Below are 25,835 nucleotides of genomic sequence, written 5' to 3'. Positions count from 1 at the left end.
TCTACACACTCACTGCAGTGCTCTTTGTTGTGTATATAATTCTATAAGTGCTCTTTGTTGTGTATATAATTCTACACACACTCACTGTAGTGCTCTTTGTTGTGTATATAATTCTGCACACACTCACTGCAGTGCTCTTTGTTGTGTATATAATTCTGCACACACTCACTGCAGTGCTCTTTGTTGTGTATATAATTCTGCACACACACTGCAGTACTCTTTGTGTATATAATTCTGCACACACTGCAGTGGTCTTTGTTGTATAAGAAGCATTGGCTTTTCAATAGCAACCCATTTAACCTGTCTTTTTATAAAACAGTCTTAGTTGAATTTCAAATATTCCAATCTTCCCTTTCCAGCGACTATTTCTAATGCTAGTATTCACTGTGGTTTAACAGGCACATCAACTGCTAATGTTTTACACTTCATTTACGCAAGGTTCCCCCGCAGTGTTTCCAGTGTGAATGCTGTCAATACCATACTCCTGCTGCAAACAAATAATGTCTGAAACATATATAGTAAAACAGGTTTCTAGAATCTGGGTAAAACCCTGTGTTACTTTTTACAACTCTAAAGGTGAGTAGATACAGCCAAAAGCTGATGGCTTTTACAGCGGGCTTTGGCCCAGTTAAAGCAGATATAAACTGAATCGGAGCTATTGAGAGTGTTAATTACGTTCCATTGACTTGTCATTACAACCCCACTCTCTCCTCCCCATTGTTTCTGCCACTGGCATGCAATTAAACCACTCTTTAAACCTCCGGAAAGACAGGCCCTATTATTTTCAATGTAGCCCAACTGCCTTGGGGTTAGAAATGACGCTTTGGGAGTTTTCTGTTGTTGTTTGAGTCAGAGGTGAAACAGTTCTAAAAAGAGAGATTTAGTTAAGCATCTATTAGCAAACTGTGGCTCAGTCCCCTGGGGTATTCAAGCAATTCAAACATAGCTCATTTACTTTAGGTGGCATCAATGCATGTTTAAGCCAGCAATAACATACCATTTTCGCTTTAGATCAATACTAGCGAGAAAATGTATAATTCATGTTGATATTTATCCACAAGCTTTATAATTAATAATACCATTTTCCAACAAGACAACTGTCATTTTAGATATAAAAACTGCCGGCATGACCTTTGCGTTCAAAACACAAAAACAAAACAAAAAAATAACTAGCTATGTATACTTAATTATTTCATAGTAAATAAAGACTCCTCTCCAAACAGCATCTTCATTGTTTGTGGAACTATATGTTATTACATGTGATAACTGAGAGCCACTCGGATCCCAGTGCCACCTTTATAATTGTGATGCTAAATCAAAGCATAAAGAAGCAATCATTTCCTTTCCTTCTGATTACCAGGCTATGCAATAGCCATACATAATAAAAAGTTCTGTATATGATATGCGTTAATATCGACAATGAGAACGGAATCACCTCTGCACGTTTTATAATTATAGATTTATTTTTAAAGAGTCCTAAATGCAGGATGACCTCTGATTTCTTTGTGGCTGTTACTTTACACACAGGCTGCAGTATTATTATTATTAATTCCCCAAGTTAAACTCTGACTTCATTAGTACAGAACAAGATGACCCTTCTTTGTAATTGCCACAGTCAGACATGGTAAGATTTGAACTTACACAAGCATTCAATATCTACCCTTCATGATTATGAAAGCCTAGCTGCAATTCGTGTTGGATACCCTCCTTATTAACAACAGAAGTGTAGCAAATAAGTGAATAACAAATTCCTGCAAAAGATAGTTGGTCACTTCACCAAACCATCAGCCTGCGTGGTTTCAAGAAAGCATTTTGCACGTTGCTTTATCCAAGAAGTGTTCCAGCTGCTGTAGATAATGAACAATTGTGGCTTATACATAAAATCTGTAAATATAGTATGCACTTGCAGCTGTAATAGTATTTTGATAGCATGGTCAAAGTTTTTGAAAGAAATAGTGGCTATATCCTAATCAGTACAAAACTTATTTGTTTTTGGTTTTTTTATCCTGCACTTCATGTTCTTAAATGGGGTGCGAGTGACATTGAATTTGAAAGTGAGGTTTTAAAAACAAAAAGAGCATGTTACTTTCAGATCGCATTTCTTGTGCTAAAGGAGTGTGCTTTTGTGCCGCCCCTTCTATCAGCTGTTGACTTCCTAAGTGTGACAGACAGCTACATGCATGTCTGCTGCTCCTTCCTAAGTCTGCTGCTTTTCTCACCAGTGGCTTGTCCTGGTCACATTGCTTAAGACTGCTGACTGCTAATGGGCCTGTCTTGAGAAAGGCTCCACTTTGAGCATGCTATAGAGATCGGCTCCCAGCCAGGATACTGCAGGAGATGAGGAGGGCCAGGACTGAGCAGCGCAGCAGGCACTGACTGCCTCTTTAAACCCATGTCACGCTTGTGTTACAACTGCTCTTCTGTGCTTGTTTAAACTGTCCCTCCCAATTAGCACTAATAAGTGAGTCTGTAAGGATGAGCAAATATAGTGTATCCCCCCCCCCCTTTACACCTAGCAGCCCATGAAAATCCCAAGAGCACAGCCCTGCTAATAGACAGAGAAAGCCAAACGCATCTCGTTCTGAGCAAACAAGTGCTAGCGAAGAGGCAAATTAATGACAAGTCATTTGAAGAGTTTGCCTGAACTGATTTCACCCCCTTCTTCCTACTGAAGAATTGATTAGTCCACGCTCAATAAAAGTACCTCAATCAATAAGAAAATGATGCAACGAGAAGAGAAGACATGTTCCAGCCCAATTTATTCAATGCACTTTTTAAAAGAGACCATGTACAGAGTGTAAATTGCTAGGCTAGCTCAGAGCGAGAGCTAATGACAAGCTCTGGGAAACCGGTGCGTTCATCCATCTCTCGGGTGAAATGTAGATCACTTCCCTCGCCAACGACTATTTCAGCAGTAGTGAAGACCTCCAGGTCACCCACAACATGCCCTCCCACGGTCTTACCATCCCTGTCAGCCAGACTGATATGCAAGTGGGCATCTTTATTCAGGGTTCCAACCAATGAGACAATTTCAAATTTCTCATTCAGGTGAATTATCTAGAGGGGGGAACAAACACCACAATAATTTAGTATTAAATAAAATACATCATTAGCATGAAAATGCTGGATTGTCTAACATGAAATTGTAAGACTTTATGCTGATAATGCTACCTATCTATTAGCAATATCCAAAGCAGCTCTTGCTTGTTATTTTTCATTATTCTCTTTTACATTTCCAGAACTTCATGTTCTGCTGCGTAATGCATTTTTACAAGTTGACCCTTTCAAAAACTCAAGAGCTAGCTTTTAAGATCCCAAATCAAGATACTGTAGCCAGCTGAAGCTTTTGTTTACCAAGCTCTCAGGAGAAGAAACAATTCTTAAATCCCTTAATGTATCTAATGCTGTGCAAGCATTTTATTTCATACTGAAACACCACCTGGAAAAGGACTGTATGATTTATACAGCTATTGTATGCACACACCCCATTTATGTGATTGTTCAGATAAACTTTGCACTCCTGAAGTGAGTGTTCAATAAACAAACCAGAGATTTGACACAGAGGTGGTGGAGTCAGTATGAATTAATGTGTAGTATAATTATAGAATTGGGCAGTGCAATTAGATATAAAGCACTTGGGAATGTTTTCTGGTATTTCTAATTAATTGATTGATTAATCATGGAGAAAAGCTTTACTTTCCCCACTTTGAAAATGTATTTTTCATACTCTGCTGTAAAATCTGGCAAGAACAGCATACACAGTTTGCCAAAAATAATTTAAATGTTCGTACTGGTAATATTGTTCATAGATGAACTTCAGTTTCACACAGATGTATTTTATATCTATATGCATGGTGTTATTCGATCATTTTTGTTTAGGTATTGTAAGATTAAAACAAAAATCTAACTTTGTTGAGCAATGTAGTGTACCCTTTGTTCTCATTATCATCCTGACTCCATGCTGGATTAAAAAATGCCTTTCCTACTATTTTAAATGTGGCATTGAAGATTAGACTCTTTAAATACTTAATTAAATTATTTCCTTTAGACTGTTTACCTCTACAGCAGACTCCCAGAGCACAACAACAATTGGCCTTACTGCCAACAGTCTTGCCAAGTACCTCATTAGTATTTGAAGCAGTGGCATTTGCCAGCCTGAGCGTTGCCTTGGAGACGCTACCCACACATGTGATGACAAATGGTGCTTTCAGCTCCTTCTCCTCCACAAGTTTAACCAGGGAGCTCAGGATCTCCTCACCAGGACCAAGACGCAGTGCATAAACAGACATGGGGCTGGGTCCAGCCTGGGGAGAATGGAGACCAGCACAGTTTGACTGGGGAGAATGGAGACACTAGCATCGCACTAGCAATACTGTGTATTAGACTTGGTCACATTTTGTTTTTACCTTTCAATTGCAACATTTATTTTAAAATGAGAGAGTTCCATAATATTACAAAATGTAAATATGTATTACATGTTTTTCTCTTGGTTTATATCTAATTTTTGCAGTCTGTAAAATCAGGTGTTGGTTGTAAGTAACAGCTTGTACAATGTATTGTCACTGGTGACTGTGGTTCCATGAAATGGCCATTTAGACTATTAATGCACGGAGATGTTTTGTTTTGGTGAACGGAAATATCTTTGTAATAACTGTACTTTTTAATCTGCTGCTTCCTCTAACGAATGACAAACTGAACACACTTTCAAAGACATGTTAAAGAAAGATGAGATGTTTCAAATACCATTCTGCTAAAATAAAAGCATTAAAACAAAACCTGATTGGGTGTGGAAGGAAATCATCCACCTGGATGATCCATGAAAAACTAAAATATATATTTATATACAGCTTTTAAGACTTTTAAGTAGATAAAAATGAGAAATTGAGAAACAGTGGCCATAATGCACTGTTTTGCATTATGGCCACTGTTGGATTCTTCCAAGTAATAACCCCCCCCTCCCCATGACAGGGTGTCGAGTGTGATGACCTCATCTGACCAGACAGCTGACAGACAACACAGACATCGTCGGCCGAAAGTGCCCTTGTGCGCCACTTTTATTGCAACAAAAATAAATAAAATATTTTAAACAAAAACAATAATCACAGAGCAAAACCAAAACCAAATCTCAAACACAAAATCCAAACAAACACCGTGGTGGTGTTTCCAGCACGCGTAGTAACCGTTTACTTTCGTTTGTGAGTGTTGTTGTTTGTGCTGTGTTGTGTTGTGTTGTGTTTTTTTCCCCTCGCTCTCGCACACACGTTCCTCCTCTTTGAATACCCACACTTAACACAGAAAGCTGCAGGCTGTTTATACACGTGACCATCTCCAGTTTAACAATAAATGAATCAGTCCGGAGACGGTCACATTCTGTGGATGTGTTTCTAATCCCATCCACGCTGCCATGCACAGTAACAAACACTGTTGTGTTTTTAAATTAAGCCAAAATGCATTTAAATCATACACCAATAACAAAACATACTCCTTTTAAATAAACACGACCCCATACATCTTTAAATCATAATATATTGTGTTTTAACTAAACACAAAATAGTTTTTAAATAACACAAAATACAAACACCCGTTTTAAAATAAACAATTATGTTCAGGGCTTTCCCTCCACCCTGCCACACACCCACTGAGACACCATTGTTCAAGACTGGTGAGAGGAATGTTCCGGAGACTTCAAGCAAAGTCCCTGGATCTCAATCCTGCTGAGCTGGAGCGCTGTGTACACCAAGCCCTGTTTAACTTCTAGAATGACCTTAGTACAAAAAAAAAAAAAAAAACTACACAAAATATTCACTTAAAAATACAAGCATGCTAAAAAACTTTTTTTAAAAGTGATCGAAAGCTAAACACCACTGAAAGGATTTTTTCATCTGCAAATAAGTGTTAATTATCACAGAACAAGAAGTATCTCCCCAATATGAATTCTTTTTGTCAAGGTCATGCAAAAATCAGAACACAGGATGGTAAAAAACACATATTAAAAGGAGAGATAATATCCAACAGCTGCAGTGCTACTAACTTTCAGTGAGACATTCTTTATCAGTCAGGGCAATCGTTCAACACAAGAATAAAGCAAGTATTATATAGACTTTTCTAGAAACGCTAAAAATGTTGACTGCTTTTTATGAATAATGTCTCATCCTAATCTTTTGACTTATAAAGGTTAACAACTATAGCCAAATGTTATATGATCTGTTTGATAAACCTTGGTAAGCTGACCTTTGGATAGTGGCAATGCCATGCAGTCTATTCACCAGCTGATAATCTGATACTCAAGCTGTTAGTGATCTGTTGTGTTGTGAATTGTGCCCCAACACAATAACATTCTAAGGCATTATCACTAGGTTTGGAGCAATGTGTGATATTAATATTATTTATGCAGCTGTCAACTAGGAAATAATTGAAGCAAAATTTTCTTTTTTCTTCTAGACTAAAATAATGTGAGTGTGTGTGTCTAAAATACAAGTGTGTGTTCATTTACAAACAAAACTACCTACTGTGAACTTATTGATAATATTGGCAACCTTACATTTTGTCCTCATATAAATGGCTTACTGAAGAAAATCCTACTTTGTGTACCTTGCAGGCTGCACAAATAGCAATACTTGTTGAGGCACCAAAGAAAGTATTTTTTATGCAGAAATGCAAGTGAGCAGAGGGGTGAAGCTGTGGTGACATGCTGCGTTTGAGGGGTCTAATTACTGGTGGCAGCAGCTAATAGTACTGCAGGCCTTGTATACAACATTCAAAGGGTTTGCAAAGTAGTAACTTGTTTCTTATTGAGGTTACAATATATTTTCATATTTAGTCATTGTTTCCAAAATTATGATTTCAGAAGATGGAAAAAATACCAATCAGACTTTTATTTTGGGTTTAAAGATGTCTAGATGATAAACAATAGCAGTTGATATGCCACTTGCCATTTCCTGTTAGATTTTAAACCACCGTTTCGGACAGTAAATCATATTTTTTTAAGTTTCCACTTTGGATCCTGTGTCTGATATTTTTCTTACTATAATTGCATCCAATTGGGGTTATTTTGGTGTGCCTTTAAATACACAGCAGACTATTGTAGTATACCAATGAAAACAAATGTAATAATGTTTTTGTGTGCTATGCAATAATTTGTGTGCAATACAGCAGGTGTCACAGCGCAAGACCAGGCTAGCCAAAACCTTAGAGCAATGATTTGCACCTTCCTAGTAAGTATGCATTCACAATTAAAAATAATAAAAATAATTCATAATACATTCATATGTGTTGTGCTGTTTATTTCTGATGCATTGTCACATCTAGGTCTGTTGGCATTTTCAGATGATTCTGTCATAAATAGTAATAAATCAGACCATGCTGCTGTCATCTGGAAGCAATCCGCCAGCCAAACCCCACTGTCATCAATAACTGAGCCATTCAACTTCCTAAAATAACCGGATTTATAAACTTCAAATCAAATAAAACATGATTGCTTGCACAATAAAAAAAAAACCCACTGATAACCTGTCTTTTGTGAAAGCGTTAAATAAAGGTTCTCACTGTGTTCTGGAATTAATTACACAAACAATGCCTTAAGGAAACAAGATCATTTATCTTCCTGAGAGCCCAAATATAGATGTACAGCCTGAAAGAACCACGGATTTGATACAAGACGCAAATCCACATCATCCTAGTTAAACAAAGTAAGCTGCGTTATTCCTGCATTAGATTGCACAGCTACACTACATATTACAAGGATGAGTCCATTTCTTTGAAGCTTCATATAAGGATACAAAACGTGTGCAGTTTTTTTAAACACTGTGTCTATAGTTTCAGCGTTTTGTAAAGTATGTACATGTTTCAGCAGTTAAGCAGTTACCTGCAAGTGTAGTGTTTAATATGTGTGCTATTTCAGGGGCTGTATGTTTGTATAAATAATATGTGTGTCTCTAAATAAATGGATGAGTAATGGATGACATCCAGTCACCTATCTCTGAATGGTCCTAAATGCACTGCAGGCTATTTCAAACATGATCACTGTAATTAAACCTTGATCCATTCAGGTTACAAATCAAATGGTCCCTGGATTGAGAGGCACATGTTACTCAATTTTAATATAAAAAAAGATTTGGTATTAAACCAATCCAAACACTTTGGTTTCATTTCTCCCATGTTTGTTTTTACATACCGTTTGGCATCATTCATCTTTACATACTATGTCTCTGAGTCTTGCATATTTTGTTTCAGGCAGTCCATCGCAGGGAAACTAAGGGACAATTTAGAAAGGTCAATCCACCTAGCCAGCATGTATTTGGACTGTGGGACGAAACCAGAGTACCAGGAGAAAACCCACATGAACACGGGGAGAACATGCAGACTGCACTGAGACTAGGGTGTGTGAACTATGCATCAGCTGCAGAGTCACTTACAACATCTCACCCGAAAGATGGAGCACAAGGAGGTTCAGTGACTTGCTCAGGGTCACACACAGTGAGTCAGTGGCTGAGCTGGGATTTGAACCCAGGACCTGCTGGTGACAAGCCCCTTTTCTTTAACCATCAGACCTCCATTCATGTGAGCTTTCTTGTCTTGTTTTTAACTTTGTACAGCATTCTAGGATGCTATGGTGTGAAGGGCATTATATAAAAATACATTTGCACTGTATTGTATTCTAAAGTTGCTGTGTATTTTTAATGCTTCTATAGGTCCTTTGGCAGTTGGTTGGTTGCTGGGCAACATGCTTTATTGTAATGACTTTACTGTACCAGTGCTGAACCTTCTCTAAATAAATATATTTTAAAAACATATTGTATTGAGAAATCATTTTCAGAAATAAATTAGGACCAAAATGATAACATTGAAAATAAATTAAAACAATTTCACGAATGTCAAATCTTAGGAAAATGCAGTTCTAGCATGTCAGAGGATCTGCTTTGTTATAAAAATAAAAAGGTAAATGCACCCGATTACTGTAAATAGCACAGGATTTTCATTCCATCTCAGAATTATAAACAATGTTCTCAATGCAGCGTTGTACAAAAATACAAGAAAAATTTGCCGCTGTAACTGCTCCCTACTTTACTGTATTTAATCCTGCCCTTAAGCCAATCTCTAGTATTTTGTATTTCACTTGCACTTGTGTCTAACCCTTGCCCCGACATCAAATCATACTGTGTTTTGTATTTGCTCTTATTAAGACTGAAGTCATTGCATTTTGTATCTTTCTCTTAATTGTACTGGAATTCTTCATATGTATTTTTTGTAAACAACTGTAAGCCCTGGATAAAGGCACCTGCTAAGAAATAAATAAATAAATAAAGGAGAAGAATAATAAGCAGAAATAGGATCAAACAGGACTGCACTCCTCTGAGAACACATAAGAATACCAAGCTCACAAAGACTGGAGTTACAATTGTGCTTTAAACCCCAAATATTAATACTGCAGACGGCCGACTGCCATTAAAAGAGAAATATATTTTCAGATCCATTATTCATGCTAAAATCTGTTCAACAGTCAGCACGATGAGTTAAAAGCTTAACTCAGCAGTCACACTAAACCACCTACATCACACCAGGGCCCTGCTGAAGGGGGTCAGATTTTAGTGTGGTAGCTGTGCAGCTCAAACTGAATCTGTACAAAGCCTGTCTCAGGCATACAACTGGCACAGACAAGCAAGTAGGGATGAAATGGCAGAACTGAGAAGCCTCTCAGACTTGGACTGCATGAAGGGTTTGTGCAAATATTTAAAAGAAATCTTTTATTTAAAAAAGTAAATACAAATGTAGAAAATTTGAGCTGAAGGAAAAACAGATTAAGTTCAACCTGCTCTTAATGCTGTCAGTCACTCAGAATTTAGTCACAGCCCAGTTCTCAGCAAACACAGTGAATGAATGTCAAATAGCCCCTGTTTGCAACTGACAACTATTAAAATATAATAGGAGATAAAACCTAACGTATGCAATTGTAATGCACTGGGTTGTTTTAGGTCATTGATGCTTCACTGACACCAATTAAACAGTCATAATACAAACATCCTTGAACCACTAATAGCGTGTTAGACTTACAAATCTGACTTGAGTTGCCTTAGCGTCAATTGGATTTAAAGACTGTTACCAGTTGGGCCACTCGTTTACACTTGTGCGGGGCTTGAAGCTGCCTTTGGATCTGTATGCAAGTAAGATTTTTTCTAATATGTTTAAAAGTTTGTCAAACAGTTTTTGTCTATTTGCTTACCTTCATGTTCATAGACCTTTATGGAATCGCCAAGGATCGGCAAAACAACGGGAATTTTTAATTTTAATTAAAATCATTAAACACAGGCTCAGCTATTGACAATGTGAACATTGTCTTACTGTGAACATGGGTCTGTTCTCTTTAAATCAAATCAAATCCTTTAAAACATCAAGGATGCAAATGCATGTCCACAAAATCATTCTGAGCAAAGTGCTTTTGGGCCAACTGTGATCCCACTTTGCATCCAAAAATCAGGCACAACTGGGTGTGAACTGCAAATATACAATTTCCATCAAACCCTAAAAGATCCTGCTGGATTCATAACAGTTACAAATTGCCTGTTGATATGGAAAACAAGTCCTTGCTAAACATGTTCAATAGGACACTTACAGGTAAATGTTAACCAAGCAATCGTGGCAGACAAATATAAAAACAAATAAAGCATGTCTCAGATGTATTTCAATGTCCTCACCACGGGCCACATTTATTATTGGTTGTCTATTTTGCCTGTCCCTTCCTACATGGTCAGCATGATGTACAGTCCCACCCGACTCCATGACCTCTCTGTCACTGACATGCCTAACATCCACCCCATAGATCACTGGCAGTCTTATCAGCATGTTCTACAACCTAAGCAACCCATGTGTGTCTCCCGAGTGACAAACACAAGCCAACCCCAGTAAGGAGCCAACATGCAGAGCCCTCCCACATTCCACTAACCATGATCCGCTCCACACCTCCAGGGCAGCCAAACCACCCCACTAATTTAGCACACAACGTGAGATGGCTGAATACAAAAAAACCAAATGAATGGCAAAAGTGTGGGAAGCTTCTATAGCAACAGGAGCCACAGCAAAAAGGGGGGGGGGGGGGTAGTTAAACCACCGGACTGCCCTTGATTCCATCTAAACCATCTCAGAAGAGGCAAAGGGGACCCTTTTTACAGGTGTTCAAAGAAGATTTAACCATTACAGCTGGAGCACCAATCAGTCCAGCCTTTCTGATAGACTGTAATTTCAGCTCTATTTACTCTGACCTGTGCACTTATGACTCTTGCTTAAATGCATTGACAGGTCTGTTGTTGACAGGAAAAATACAGCCACTGATCTGGTAGCTTGCCATTCACAGGCATTACGGTAATCAGCCCAGTTGTCATCCAACATTTTCAAGAACAGTCTAGAGCTGTTTTAGAAAGAGTTCATTTGTTAGTTTATATCTGAATTAATATTAACAAATTGATCAACGTGTGAGCTGAAAATAACATTATATTTATATATGAATTACTGAACATCCAATAATGTTTAAAAACAGAGAACTACTGTACTTGGTAATTTTGTATTTTGAGCTTCACCCTACGAAAACAAGCTATGTTAGCAAGTTCTCGAACAGGTATTGAAATATTAATATCTACTGCTAATATTTCTGGCCCCTGGTGGATTTGTTGTCTGTTAGTTGCAGTGGGACAGATTCATGGTTACACTGTGTAAAAGTCACCAGGATATGAAGAAACAATGTGAAAGTTAATAATGGACTAGGATCACATGGGTTAAACTTGATATTCTAAGGAAACCCTGTACTGTAGAGAGTTACATTTTAAAAACTGGAACACAACCTTCTGTTACAAATATACTCTGTTTTACCTCTTTTTTTCTAGGCTACACCATTAGGTAGTTGCAATTGTATTTTTATGATTGAAAATCATATGTTGAACAATTTAAAACAACAGAATGGTACAGCAGACTCAAGCAAAAATGTTGGATAGCAAGTCTGGGAGGGGTATTCAAATCAAAAGGGAAGAAAGCTGCGTCAACGGGTAGACACATGCTTATATATGTTCTGATGCACTATGGAGTATATTTACATATATTTTGACAAGTGCACAAAATAAGGTGGGGGAGAGGAATGAGGCTGGGGTGGAGGGGGGGGGGGGGGGGCTAAATTACTACTCCTTTTTTCCCACTTTAGAATTCTGGGTTAAATTAAACTCAGAAACAAAAGCCTTCAGATGTGTGCTTGCGTGTCAAGGATTACTTCTTCTATTCAATGTCTTTCCCATTATCTGCTTATCACTTTCTCTGCTCTTTAATCTCTTTCTTGTTTCTGCTCAATGGCTTCCTCTCACTGTCTCTCCCTGTGCAAATGTACCCTTTCTCTTCTTCTTCTTTTTTTAACACTTACAAAACTGAAAAGAGCGCCCTGGCCCAGGCCACCTGGAAGCAGCAATGGAGTTTCTCCCAGGCTTGGCTCCCTGCCAGTTGCCAGCTGTACCATTGTATGCCCCATTTTAGTTAATTCCATGCCTCGCGATTGTGCTAGTTTTGTTTACAACCTCCCCCTACTCCTCCTGGGTCCCACTCCAATTGTCCTGGGCTACCCTTGTTTAATGCTGTTTTGCAAGTTATTAAGCCCTGGAAGTCCATTAATCACGGCTCATGTCTTGTGTAAGCCCACACAACGCAGGGAAAGGAGGGGGAAGGGAAGGCACGCTCATTCCCCTGAATCAGCTTAGACGGTGGTCCATTCAGATCCCTAACGAGATCATTACCGCTAACTAAATACAAACCTGACCCCCTGACCTGCTGGGAAATGATGTCGGCCCCCCAGTGCAAGACATTAATATGCTGCCCCAGCCCCCCTTTCCACTCCCTCTCCTTCCCAATGGACAGAAGACTAAACCCGTGATCAAAAGGGCCCTAATCACTGCTCTGATTGTGGCAAACCAAGCCTGACAGACATTTCACTGAGACTTCAATAGCGACATCAGTGCCACCCCCAGAGCCAGCGTTCTTTGCCAGGCCTCAGTGCAGCCAATGGCCCCCAGCTATTCAGATTACTTGACACACTGTGTCTGCTTTCCTGGGACCACCTGGTAGGCTCATTTTAATAAGACGCCTGTTCAGCGTTTCCCCCCCTCTCAGCCAAGCTACCACCATGAATTCTGTATAATCCACTGACCCAGCAGAACATTCCTAGTTAACACCACTCTGACGGGGATGCATTTTCGGGGATTACATTATTTGACTTTTGTCTGGAGGCACCTGCAATGAGACCCTAAAATAAAAAAATAAAAGAAATTGTAACCTGAAGTTGAAGACTACACACCTTTTCTCCTTCACCGGATATCAGCATGATCTACTTAATCCATACCTGCCCCCTTCATCATTGTGGAGAAAAGCCAGACTGCCCGCACCTCTTTAAGCACAGTAAACAGGAGGATATTATGTTAAGATGTTGTCACTTTCAGTCTCTCAAGTGTTTCCACTTCAGAAGCTGGAGCTTAGCAGTTGTCCGGGAGTAGAGGGGGGTGGGAGCAGAGCTCTATACTAAATAAAAAGAAAAATAAACTTAATTATGCATTCAGCTGATAAGTGAATACCTGGTTTTAAGAAATTCCAACCCCAAAATGCCTCCTCGAGTGCTGTGTCCAATGTTCAATGTGTGGCTAGCTGACGAAATTGTATCCGAATGATGGTTCCACTCTCAATCAATTCTCTATGAGCGAACACCAGTCCATATTCTTTAGCACTTCGGGGGGTAAGATTGTCACTTGCCCCCTGATGGAGTGTGACGTCGGGTGGATGGGAAAGACAGAGCACAGCAAGTATGGGGGAAACTGGGAGTCGGGGTCTTCTTATCTAGTCTCGGTACAGGTGGGACAACAGAGCATCCATGCATTAGTGGACTCTGGGTTTGTGCTTGCTCTCTTGGGGGGCAAGAACCTGCCAGTCCAAACAGCCAGTGGCAATCTTGTGTATTCAGAGGGACACCAGGTTTTATCCTACCACCAGTGGGTTATTGGACTGCAGACATAACAGTTGCGGTCACTAAAAGGTTACCACACTCGGTTATATTAGGACAAGGTTGACCATTTTTTGCTGAACCGTTGAGTGAGAATACAGTGTATGAGGCCACTCCTGCTCAAGGAGCAGAGGAAAAATTGATTGCCAAGATTTTCCCCTTACAGTCTGACCTGTTTAATCCCTGAATCTGCCTTAAAAAAACTAAAAAGGAGAGTCGGGCAGAAAGAGTAGTGGGTACTAGACGTAGACTGGAAGAAGCAGAGTGGTCAGACCAAACCTCACTGAGGAAAAGGTGGGGGAAGGAATTGGGGTGCAGTGTGCGTTTCAGGGTGTACCCAACCAAGCCCCCCCCCCCCCCGCCGAGGGTACAACATCACCTGCTCGGGATACATTAGCGTTTTAGAATTGGGATGTCGTTATGGCCACGGAGAAGGACAGGGACTGCTCACTGGGGTTCACAAAGGCACAGGTGCAATGTATAGCGGGCAAGATGATGAATGATTTGATTCCAATCTGTTACCCGTATTTTGCTGTGAAAAACCAGCTGTGTCCCGGGTGGCAGGGATAGGGCAAGCGGTGCAACAGCTGCTGGTTCCCCAGTCTTTCGTAGTGAGGTGCTCAAGCTTGCCCATGGTATTCCATTTGCGGCATCATGTTCGAAATGCCAGTTCACGGCCGCAAAAGGGGTTTGATGTGCACCCCTAGTTCCGCTGCCACTTGTTATCGCTCCATTTGATTGGGTTGTATCGTGGGCCTGTTGGGTGGCACAGACTCAGGGTATCGGTTCATTCTAGTAATAGTGGACTGTGCGACCCGATACCCAGAAGCTGTCCCAATGCACAGCATTAGCACAGTCAGTGGCAAACAAGTTAGTGAAACTGTCTTCTCGGGGACGGCGTTTATCTCGCAATGCATTCAACAACTTTGTGGGTCCCTCAAAATATATTCCATCATACATGGTTTACCATCCACAACGTGATGGGCTTTTGGAACATTTTAATAAGACACTAAAACAAATGCTGGACTTACATGTAATTTAAGGACTTACATGTCTAAATAGTATTTTTATGTGGTAAACTACAAGAAACTATCTCCCTTGGATGTTTCTTTTAGATTTACCTATTGTAGGTACTTGAAAGAAACTAATTTCATCTTCATAAGTGTTTTATGTGTCACCTTTGGTGTTCTCAGCAAAACAATGCACCCATGAATGCATCTGCATGTTTTTCTGTAGACAAATATATTCTTTTCATTGGGAGTACTTCAGGTTCGTTCCGTGTAGCGGTCAACTGAAATGCTATGTCTCAGGTATTCTTAAACTGTTCCCTTAAAAAAGAGTTTAATTAAAATAAATAAAAAAATAAAAGCAAACATACTTTCTTCAGAGGTCTGATTTACCTTGTGGTGTATGGAATATTAATATACTTTTGGTTTCCTTGATTTCACCTCACTCACCTTTGCTATAATCCACACAAAATACTGAAAAAGCAGTATGAGAGTGCACTTAAATGCTCCCAGCTTGCCCTGACCTCATCTCTCTGCAGGTGAGTGTAACCCCATTCATAGGCTAAATGAAGCAGAAATGATGGAGTGTTTGTTTTTCCTTGACTTACCAGTGAATTTACCACCTCGGACATGAAGAGCTAATGTAATGTTCCGACCGAGCATGTCATTGTCAACAAAGGCTTCAATCTGTAAGGGAGGAAAAGGTTAGCTCTTGCAGAAAACGACCCTTATGGTCTGATTGTCTTCTGGCCATGACTGGCAAGAGGAAAAAATAATAGCTGAGAGCTAATATGTCTGCTGGCAATTAATGGAGCACCTCAGCCTCAGTGCACAGAAAGAATCACCTGTAATGCTCACATAGTTACCTTCAGAAACCCCAGCTGAAAGCTGCTTCTCCTTTTAGCCTGGTGATTAATTTGACAGAGCTGAAATACTTAAACCTTGTATTCTTAAAACTTCAACGAAAAGGCAGGGCTGTTGAAAGATTACAGCAGTGCATGAACCATGAAATTGCTTCCCCCACCTGCAGCTTCACAACTCCAGAGCTGCTTGGAGACTGAGAGCCATCAGTGAGACTGGGGCACAACAAAAAAAAAGGGGGGGGGGGGGTTATTCAGTCATTAATCAGCTGCCTTATTATACACAAGAAAAGACAGACAACATGTAAAGTGTTACTGCAACATAAGTGACAACACAAATACATATAGCTGGCCTTAATAAATGGCACATCTGGGTCAAAAGATCACAGGTTTATATTCTGCCTGGGGATAACCCTTGACACACTCCATCTAGCAATAGCCCTGCCTGTTGTGTGTAGGTGGTTCAGTATTAGCGCTCACATTCATTCTCCAGATGAGACAGAGCAATCCAGTTTGTGTCTGTTTTCTTGAAGCTGTTTATTACAGCAGATACAGATGCCAGCACTATGCTGTGGAATCTTTGAAAGAAGTATATAACATGATCCTATTTAAATATCTAATTAAAATACACATGTAGAGAATAAAGTCCTCTCCTCGATATGAAGACAAGTCCTTTATTGAGAGCACTCTCTTCCCTGCCTTCTAATTAGTATTACTAAACAAACTGGAAAACTCTTCCACTATCTCATCTCCTTTACAAAGAGCCCTGGGACAGTCTGCCCTTGTACTTGGCCACTTGGGGGTCAAAATAGAGGGATTCCACTCTACATGGTTCTGGAACTAAGAATCATTCTACCTGCTATATGGCTCAGTCTGGTCACTACTTGAGTGTAAGATCTTCAATTAGACAATTGCTAGTGTTATTGGTGGCCTATTTCCCATTTCCCAGAGGGGGTACTCTCTACTCTAGGCTATCGCTTAACCTCCAATGCCCGAGTCATTAAACAAAGTTCTTACCAACTTGGACATTTCAAAGAAGATAAACGGTGTTAACCCTAGCCAGGGTATTGGAATGTGGGTAATTCAATTAATTAAACTTGAACTCACCAAACTGTATTCAACAGGACAGATAAACCCAGAAAGCAACGCTGTGCCTCAGATGGTGATAATAAAGGCAGAGTTTGTCTCCATTTAGACGAAAGGGGCAGATTCCACTGCCTTTAATTAAAAAAATTAAAATAAAAAACAAACTTCTGAAAAATATTGGTGGGTGTTTCTTATTATTTATAAAGCAATTCTTATGTGACCTCAAATCGATTCCCCCCAAAAAAAAAAAAAACCTCCAATACATTATATTCTTGCTAATTTCAGGTCAAAGTGGGATCACAATGAAAGGAGTTATGCTTTTTAGTACTGAACCGTGACACTGCTGGTGGGCTCTCCTGCATACTATGACATTAATTGTTTTATTGATCAGTCACTTATATGATGAAAATTAAAGTTTAAAAATACTATAGAAACAATAAAGTGATGAAGTTAACAAAACCATTCCACATGTGTTACCCATGTTGCAACTTCATCAGCTACACATGTCTCAGTGTGGAGTTGTGAAAAAACACATTGCAGCAAACTGGTACTACTCTACGTTCAAGAAATCTCTGTTTGCAAGCTATGCTGTCCATGGAGTCTCTTACTGATTTACGTCCTTGGTCATTTCACTGTAGTAGTGTCTTCTGGGTCAAAGTATGTTACTGGCTGAAAGCATACAAGTATCAGTCAATGGGCAGCTAATTGATTATTGACATGAAAGAAGCCAGTGAAGAGGTGGGGACAGGTTCACCTTTTAGGTAAAATGACCCAGAAAGTGCAGACAGTCCAAAAGCATGGCTTGCAAACAGAGATTTCTAAGTGCAGACAGTCCAAAAGCATGGCTTGCAAACAGAGACTTCTTTACCAGCTATCATGTTTAAATAGGAAAATGCATGATTGCTAAAACACGTGTTTCTTTTAAAATTGCACATTTGAGACCATTATGATGAATAGCTGTGCATGGCAGAGACCATGTATAGGACTAATTTGTTAGCTAAAAGTATATTGGACATTAGAATGTGCAAATTCTGAGGATTTCATTTTTTTATCACGCATTTTACAAGTATTCTATTCTTCACTTTATTTTACTGTGATGTAGTACAGATTACAAGTGCTCAGTATGAAGCAGAAGTTGTTATAATCAAACCTACGATTACATAAATAGCTTCCCAGTAACTGTTCAGCAGTACACAGCAATGCAATACCTGTCTACATGCTAAGCAGCGTACAATAAAGTGAGTTGCCATTATGCACGATTTGTTGTTTCTCTCATCACTGCCTGCTGTGTGGCAGATTGAATTGCTTGTTATTACCCAGTGAGATACAATATCATTGCTGCATATTTGTTTTCAAGAGTCTGCAAAGAAAAGTACCTTATCTTTCATCTCCACTAACAACCTCATACAGCACTCACAGTCTTAGGGATGACATTGCAATTGTTTTATTTTTTGCTTTTTTTTTTTTTACCAATGGAACAGACTATTTCAAGTAAGTCAGCTTTCTCCTACTTTCTGGGATTATCTCCTGATCATGGAACTCTTTGATATGTTATTATTACAGTACACTTGATCTCAGTATGCTACACGTGATATGGGTGCATTGGGACAGCTTGAGGCTTCTCCTGCTAGATGAGTTGTGTGAGTTTGTTTGGGATTGCATGCACAGTACAGTGGGAATGTGTGTGTGGTACAGCAGCCAGGGCTTGGTTAGAGTAAAGGAGATCCTGCTGCAGACTTTCAATATGCAAGAAAGGTCTAAAATCATGCCTGATTCTTACCTGGTGTTTCAAGTTTCTCTACCTTACCTACCATGAAGTACTGCTGCCATAATGTGGAACTTTAATCCAATTTCACATCTATGTAGTTATTTATTCACAATAAAAATATAGAAACAGTCGCCTATTAGATACAAAAAAAAGAAATTGCTTTATAAGCCAAAAGCTAAATTGCTGTATTGTACAATAGTTATTCAAACCCTAAACATAACCTCAGTAAGACACTGATGTAACTAGAATAATGGTGGGTTCAATGTGTATTGAGAGGTTCTGTGGACAGTAGAACCTCAAGAGTTTCCAGTCCACAGAACCTAGAGATGGTATTACCGGCTGCGAAGCATGAACAAGCACTGGAAACTCTGAACATTTTTTTTTAAGTTTTTGATCTATGCTGGCACTTTTGTTTGTTTGCTCAGACTCCCAAGTCTGAGTAGATGACGCACTTGCATTTCATTGGCTTTGATAGAGACTGCCTTATGTTAATTGAAACGTCTCCAAAGAAGGTGCAATGGGAAATGAAGAGGTGGACTCCTCTAATGGTGCAGGGCTAGTATTCAGAGCTTTCTAGTTTTTTTAATGAATGATAAAGTCCACTATACTGTCGAGCTGTGTGGTGGCTATGGTTTCTATTGTCCGTAAATCACCAATGTTTGACAGGTAGGACTGCAGTAGACGAACGCCGAAGACTGCTTTCTTTATGATGTTCAGATTCTCTTGCTTTTGGACAATCTCCAGTCTTTCTTCGGCAGTACAGCTTTCCTTTGAGAAAGCCATTACTTTACGTTCTTGGTTTTCTTTCGGTTCATTTTTCGGGTCTGGGCAGCGGTTAGACTGAAAGTCGATGTACTGTCACAATGTACCTCCCCATCAGAATTGCTATCCCTAGTTTTTTTACAATGGGGGAAAAATATGGTAAAAGATTCTGATGGGTCGTATTGAGGTGTCAGAAAATGCCACTCTTGTTTCTACAATGTAAAACAATGTCATACAAAAAAAAAAAAAAGTTGTAACTATACAGAACTAAGTATTGGGCAGGATCTTTTAAATTAACCTCCTGAGTTATTTATAACACTGTTTTCTTTTTAGAAGCTTAGCACAGTGGTAAAGGATTTGTCAACATGCCCCTTTTTGAGTAATTGAAATCTGAATTGTATTAATGATTTAAAGCAACCCACAATCACCTGGACACTTTCTTTCCCTTTCATTTTTGAATGGAATGTGTCCCAGACAGCCAATAAAAGAGAGAACAGATCAAATTCAACATACCAAGCAAACTAAATACAGAATCCCATTTGTGTTGGAAATAGTACAGACGTTCTTTCTTTATTCATAAAGGTGATACAGTAAATCACCAGAACCTAATGCAGTATAGTTTATCCTTTCAATTCTACTACATCACATGATGAAGCACAATATCATACAGACCTTGACTACTGTTAACAAAAGAACTCTTTCAGTTCATTTACTTACACATATCTCAGTCTTGCATAGAGTAGGTCATGAGATCTGACAAAACAAAACTACTCTATCACATTTTCAACCTGCAATTTACATGATGTGAAAATTACATCTGCAGAACAGTGTGGCACACATAGCACTGCAATTAGACCAGCAAAAAAATGTCAATCAAGGACTTAAATCGGCTACTGTACACCATAATGTGGCATTTCTCAAGATAGGTGTGACAGACGCCCCCTTGGCCGAGGGATAATAATTACTAAAATACATACAACACCACTTTTTTTTTTTTTTTTTTTTTTAAACAATCACAGAATCACAACAATGTTAAAAAGAACACAACATTATAAGGATATGCAAAAAATTCCTGAAGACTCAGAAGCCAGGAAACTGCAGAATGAAGCACAAACGCACACTTTAATAAACAAACACTTTAAACAGAACACATGAACAAAGTAACAAATAAACAGGCACACAGGCCAAAATAAAGGTTTAAACAAACACAAAGACGTAGGCTGGGCATTCGCTTTTACTACTTACAAAAAAACTGTTCAGGCTGGGCAGAGCCTTCAAAATGTGCAGAAAAACCATGTACACTCAACATGCCTCAATCTCCTGAAGCAAGACTGCAGAGGAGTCTCTCGCCAGTCCTCTTTCTCTCCTTTGTCACCATGTCACTTTACTGCATGGCTTCCTATTCCTAAAGCTTCAGATTGGAGCTCATTAAAAATGATACAAATATCTCACATTTCAAATGTGTCAATTTAACCAGTCTAGAGCCCTTGAGATATACATTCATTCACAAGGGGGTCCTGGCAATAGAAGGCAGCAAGAAACAAAAACATAAAATGGCAAAAAACAAAGAGACAAATCATTCAAACGGGACAAAAAACACGTCAAACAATCATAAAAACAGCGATACAAAATAAACTCATTAAAAATAAACCAATTCCAATTTACATGACCCTGCTTGTGTCAATAGTGTGTGAGGGAATGGAAGACTGGAAGGGATGGGGTCAATTCTGCCAACAATCACACGAGTGGTCATTCCCCAGTTAAGAAACTGAGCGCTAACTGGGGAGTGGCCAACTGTATAACGGGGAGGAAAATCCTTTGTTTGGAGAAGGGAGTTTGGTGTGTTTTGATGTGTGGTAGTAATTATAGTGAAGGTGAATGCCTAGCCTAGTTACGGTTGCTTGTTTTGTTAAAATCTTTATTTTGGTCCTCATGCTACAGTTTGTTTGTTCCTGTGTTTTGTGTTTATTAACAAATGTACACAACATTGCTTCACTGCAGCATCTGACTGAGTCTCTAATAATAAATGTACACAACATTGTTTCACTGCAGAGTCTGTCTCTGGGTCTCTAATAATAAATGTGCACAACATTGCTTCACTGCAGCTTCTGTCTCTGAGTCTATAATAATAAATGTGCACAACATTGCTTCTGCTGTACAAAGATGACATGCCTACTAGACAAAGATGAGATGTCTGCTGTACAAAGATGTGATATCTACTATACAAAGATGAGATGTCTGCTGTACAAAGATGACATGCTTACTATACAAAGATGAGATGCCTGCTGTACAAAGATGAGATGCCTGCTTTACAAAGATGAGATGCCTGATATACAAAGATGAGATGCCTGCTGTACAAAGATGAGATGCCTACTGTACAAAGATGAGATGCCTGCTGTACAAAGATGAGATGCCTGCTGTACAAAGATGAGATGCCTACTGTACAAAGATGAGATGCCTGCTGTACAAAGATGAGATGCCTGCTGTACAAAGATGAGATGCCTGCTGTACTGCTACTATACAAAGATGAGATGCCTGCTGTACAAAGATGACATGCTTACTATACAAAGATGAGATGCCTGCTGTACAAAGATGAGATGCCTACTGTACAAAGATGAGATGCCTGATATACAAAGATGAGATGCCTGATATACAAAGATGAGATGCCTGCTGTACAAAGATGAGATGCCTGATATACAAAGATGAGATGCCTGCTGTACAAAGATGAGATGCCTACTGTACAAAGATGAGATGCCTGCTGTACAAAGATGAGATGCCTGCTGTACAAAGATGAGATGCCTACTATACAAAGATGAGATGCCTGCTGTACAAAGATGAGATGCCTACTATACAAAGATGAGATGCCTGCTGTACAAAGATGAGATGCCTACTATACAAAGATGAGATGCCTGCTTTACAAAGATGATATGCCCACTATACAAAGATGAGATGCCTGATATACAAAGATGAGATGCCTGATATACAAAGATGAGATGCCTGATATACAAAGATGAGATGCCTGCTGTACAAAGATGAGATGCCTGATATACAAAGATGAGATGCCTGCTGTACAAAGATGAGATGCCTACTGTACAAAGATGAGATGCCTGATATACAAAGATGAGATGCCTGATATACAAAGATGAGATGCCTGCTGTACAAAGATGAGATGCCTGATATACAAAGATGAGATGCCTGCTGTACAAAGATGAGATGCCTACTGTACAAAGATGAGATGCCTGCTGTACAAAGATGAGATGCCTGATATACAAAGATGAGATGCCTGCTGTACAAAGATGTGATATCTACTATACAAAGATGAGATGCCTGCTGTACAAAGATGACATGCTTACTATACAAAGATGAGATGCCTGCTTTACAAAGATGATATGCCCACTATACAAAGATGAGATGCCTGATATACAAAGATGACATGCTTACTATACAAAGATGAGATGCCTGCTATACAAAGATGAGATGCCTGCTGTACAAAGATGAGATGCCTGCTGTACAAAGGCACGCCGGCAGCCCATGTTAGATCTCAATGTAGGGATTTTAAAAGTAGGCCCATCATTTAATCTCAGTGCATAGGTAGATGTACAGAGATGTAAGATAACTTGGAGCATTTCCAGTGTGTGGCTTATAAACTAAACCCACAAAATATCTGTGCAGGATGCGTGACGTTTTGTGTCCATTTTCCTGGCCAGTGGGATTACACCCATCTGTAAATGTGATTCAGAAATGTGCACGCCATACTTTGCAATAAATAACAACCAAGGTTAGACCAACCAAATATGTAAATCTAAGAGTAAATGTAAAGCTTCTATACTTTATACAGTACCTGACCAGTGTGTAAACTGTAGCTTTTTATTTCAATAGTTTTGAGTTTCTAGTCAAAGTAATAGCAAAGGCTCTTTTCATGAAGCTTGCACTTATGAATTTACGTTGTGTTTTTTAAGCATTTGAGGTATTAAATACAGTTTTGTATGCATTACATTGTTCTAGGTTGCTGTTAAATAAAACAATCTGTTGTTCAATATTCATTAAACAACTCCCAAAAAAGAGAAGAATATGGGTTAAATATGCATCCCAAAAGATAATTATCATTCTAGATGTTTTAAAAATTCATATTTTCCTATTTTCAGTAAAATATAAGGAGCATGGGCCCGATATTCGAAAGGGTTACGCACTGTACAGAGGGGTATGCGCGTCACAAATAGCCGTTGTACCAAAATTGTGCAAGTTGCTATATTCGAAACTTCCTTTTGCGCATCACAATCCATTCTGCGCTGTGCAGAAATCAAATGTATGCATCGTGCAATATGGGGGGAGTGGCCAACAACATGCGTGATCCTGGTATATTCGAAGGTATGCGCCAAGCAAGTAACCAGGTTTGTGACGCGCAGAATAAGGATTGTAAAAGGACTGCGTTAACTCCGCGCACACTACCATTCCAGCACTGACTACAAACAGGCAACAATGGGAAACGTGGGTAGCATGCAGCGTGTCCGTCGATATGTGGATGTGAATGATGCAAGGCACACCCAGCAACAGCAACCCCGATATAGGCGAAGATATGCTGAAAGGGTGCACCAGCCTCAGCACACAAATTGTGTCCAGGTATCGTTTCGACTCATCTATGCCATATGCTGCATGATGACCTGGCTAGAACAAACCTGCGCAGTCATGCCTTGTCTGAGCAATTGGTAGTGTATGTCTGTATGTGTGTCCTGCCTACCGGGACCTTCCAGAAGGTAGCAGGTGATACAGTGGGGATCACCCTGTCAGCCGTGTCCGACACCTTGACTGGTTCATAACCGCATTGCTTCGACGTGCTGAGGAACATATTAAATTCCCCAGTACCAGAGCAAACAGTGAGGAGATAATGCAGGGTTTTTATGAGGTCGCGCACCTGCCGCGCGTGATAGGTGCAATTGACTGCACCCATATTGCTATCCGGCTACCTATTCCAGTTGTCCTATTCTATCAGGATTCCAGTTGTATTCGGAATAGTGGAAAATTTGAATAGCTATTCCATGCCATGTAAACAGGGTATTCTGAATGAATCCATCCGTATTCTGGATAATATCGGAATACTAGCTCTTCTAGACACCTTATTGAGAAAACCAGTTGTTTTTTTCTAGACAGAAGAGTTGTCGTTTTATAATCTATAATATATAAGACGATGGCTTGTGTGCACAAAGCCTTTGCAAAAAATATTTTTATATTTTATATATATATATATTATATATATATATATATATATATATATAATATATATATATATATATATTTATTTATTATCCTTGTAGTCACATTGAGATTAAAACCTCTTTTACGAGTGAGACCTAGCCAAGCAGGTAGCAGCTAGTCAATCGGACAACAGGAACAAATACACAATAAAATACAATTAAGACACAGGCAAATCACATTTAAAACAATAATCAAAATACACAAAAGTAGTCAACTATTTAAACAGTTACAACTCTCTGTCACGAAATCATGCAGTTTACTCTTAAATTGCAATAAAGATATCTGGGTAAGCAGCTTTAGTTTGGACTGGAACTCATTCCAGGACCATGGGGCATAATAAGCAAAGGATCCTTTACCAGCCTCAGTACGCACATCAGAATGAGATCTGAGGCTATGGTTACTATGGGAAGCAATAAGGTGTTCATTTAAATAAGTATATTTATATAATTTACATTGAATAGCCTTATATACCAGAATATACGCATGCTTCAACCTGTGTAAAGCCCTAGGTGGATGTTCAATATGCACATAGCGCAATTAAATTAGAATTGGGTGAAAGCCCTAATTCATCTGAATATACCAATATCTGCGCGATGATTGCGATGCGGTAGTTCCAATAACTGCGCACTGCTGGCTCAAATAGTGTCAGAGTATCAGTCCACTCTGGAGTTGGGTACAATGGTACAAACTTACAATAGTACAGAACCCCCTCCCCCGCCCTCCATCCACACACACTGGATGGGCGGAGCAGTTATGTGTTTTATCACTGTATTGATATGATGGACAGAGGTAGTGTGTACATATACAGTTATATGTGTTCCTCACTGCTACACAGGCATATCGGCATCAAACGTGTGCCATCAAAGTATGGAAATAAAGCATCTCACATCTTGTGGCCCATTGCTTTATTTGGCTATTCATAGGCTGCTGTGCATTATGGGTGAGGGGTGGGCAGCTGCGGTTAACGTTTTCCTAAAATCAGACCAGTGATACGATCAACCAATCAAAGACCTGTATGTTCTCTGCAGCAGTCCAATCATAAGTTAGCTAAGGCGGGACAAACAGTTCTGTTAACTGTAATT

The 25,835-nt window shown here is 39.3% G+C and overlaps 1 protein-coding gene across 3 annotated transcripts in view; it reads right to left on the bottom strand.

Annotated features, from left to right (window-relative positions):
- Positions 1-2,742: 2,742 nt before the first annotated feature.
- Positions 2,743-25,835, bottom strand: part of LOC121317633 (bifunctional protein GlmU-like) — a 33,044-nt gene continuing 9,951 nt past the window's right edge. Inside the window, exons 1-5 of one of the 3 annotated variants that reach the window (XM_041253776.1) lie at positions 16,049-16,101; positions 15,633-15,711; positions 13,322-13,542; positions 4,122-4,304; positions 2,743-3,057 (exon numbers count right to left, since the gene is read on the bottom strand). In XM_041253776.1, the coding sequence (XP_041109710.1) occupies positions 2,806-3,057; positions 4,122-4,304; positions 13,322-13,348 (462 nt within the window). In that variant the 5' untranslated portion in view covers positions 13,349-13,542; positions 15,633-15,711; positions 16,049-16,101 and the 3' untranslated portion in view covers positions 2,743-2,805. Of the gene's footprint in view, positions 3,058-4,121; positions 4,305-13,321; positions 13,543-15,632; positions 15,712-16,048; positions 16,102-25,835 lie in introns of those variants that run through there. The other 2 variants (XM_041253775.1, XM_041253777.1) reach the window with 2 other exon arrangements.

The sequence above is a fragment of the Polyodon spathula genome, chromosome 6, assembly GCF_017654505.1.
Source record: "Polyodon spathula isolate WHYD16114869_AA chromosome 6, ASM1765450v1, whole genome shotgun sequence".
In the NCBI taxonomy this organism is placed as follows: domain Eukaryota; kingdom Metazoa; phylum Chordata; class Actinopteri; order Acipenseriformes; family Polyodontidae; genus Polyodon; species Polyodon spathula.
This window is presented reverse-complemented; position numbering and strand designations above follow the sequence as displayed.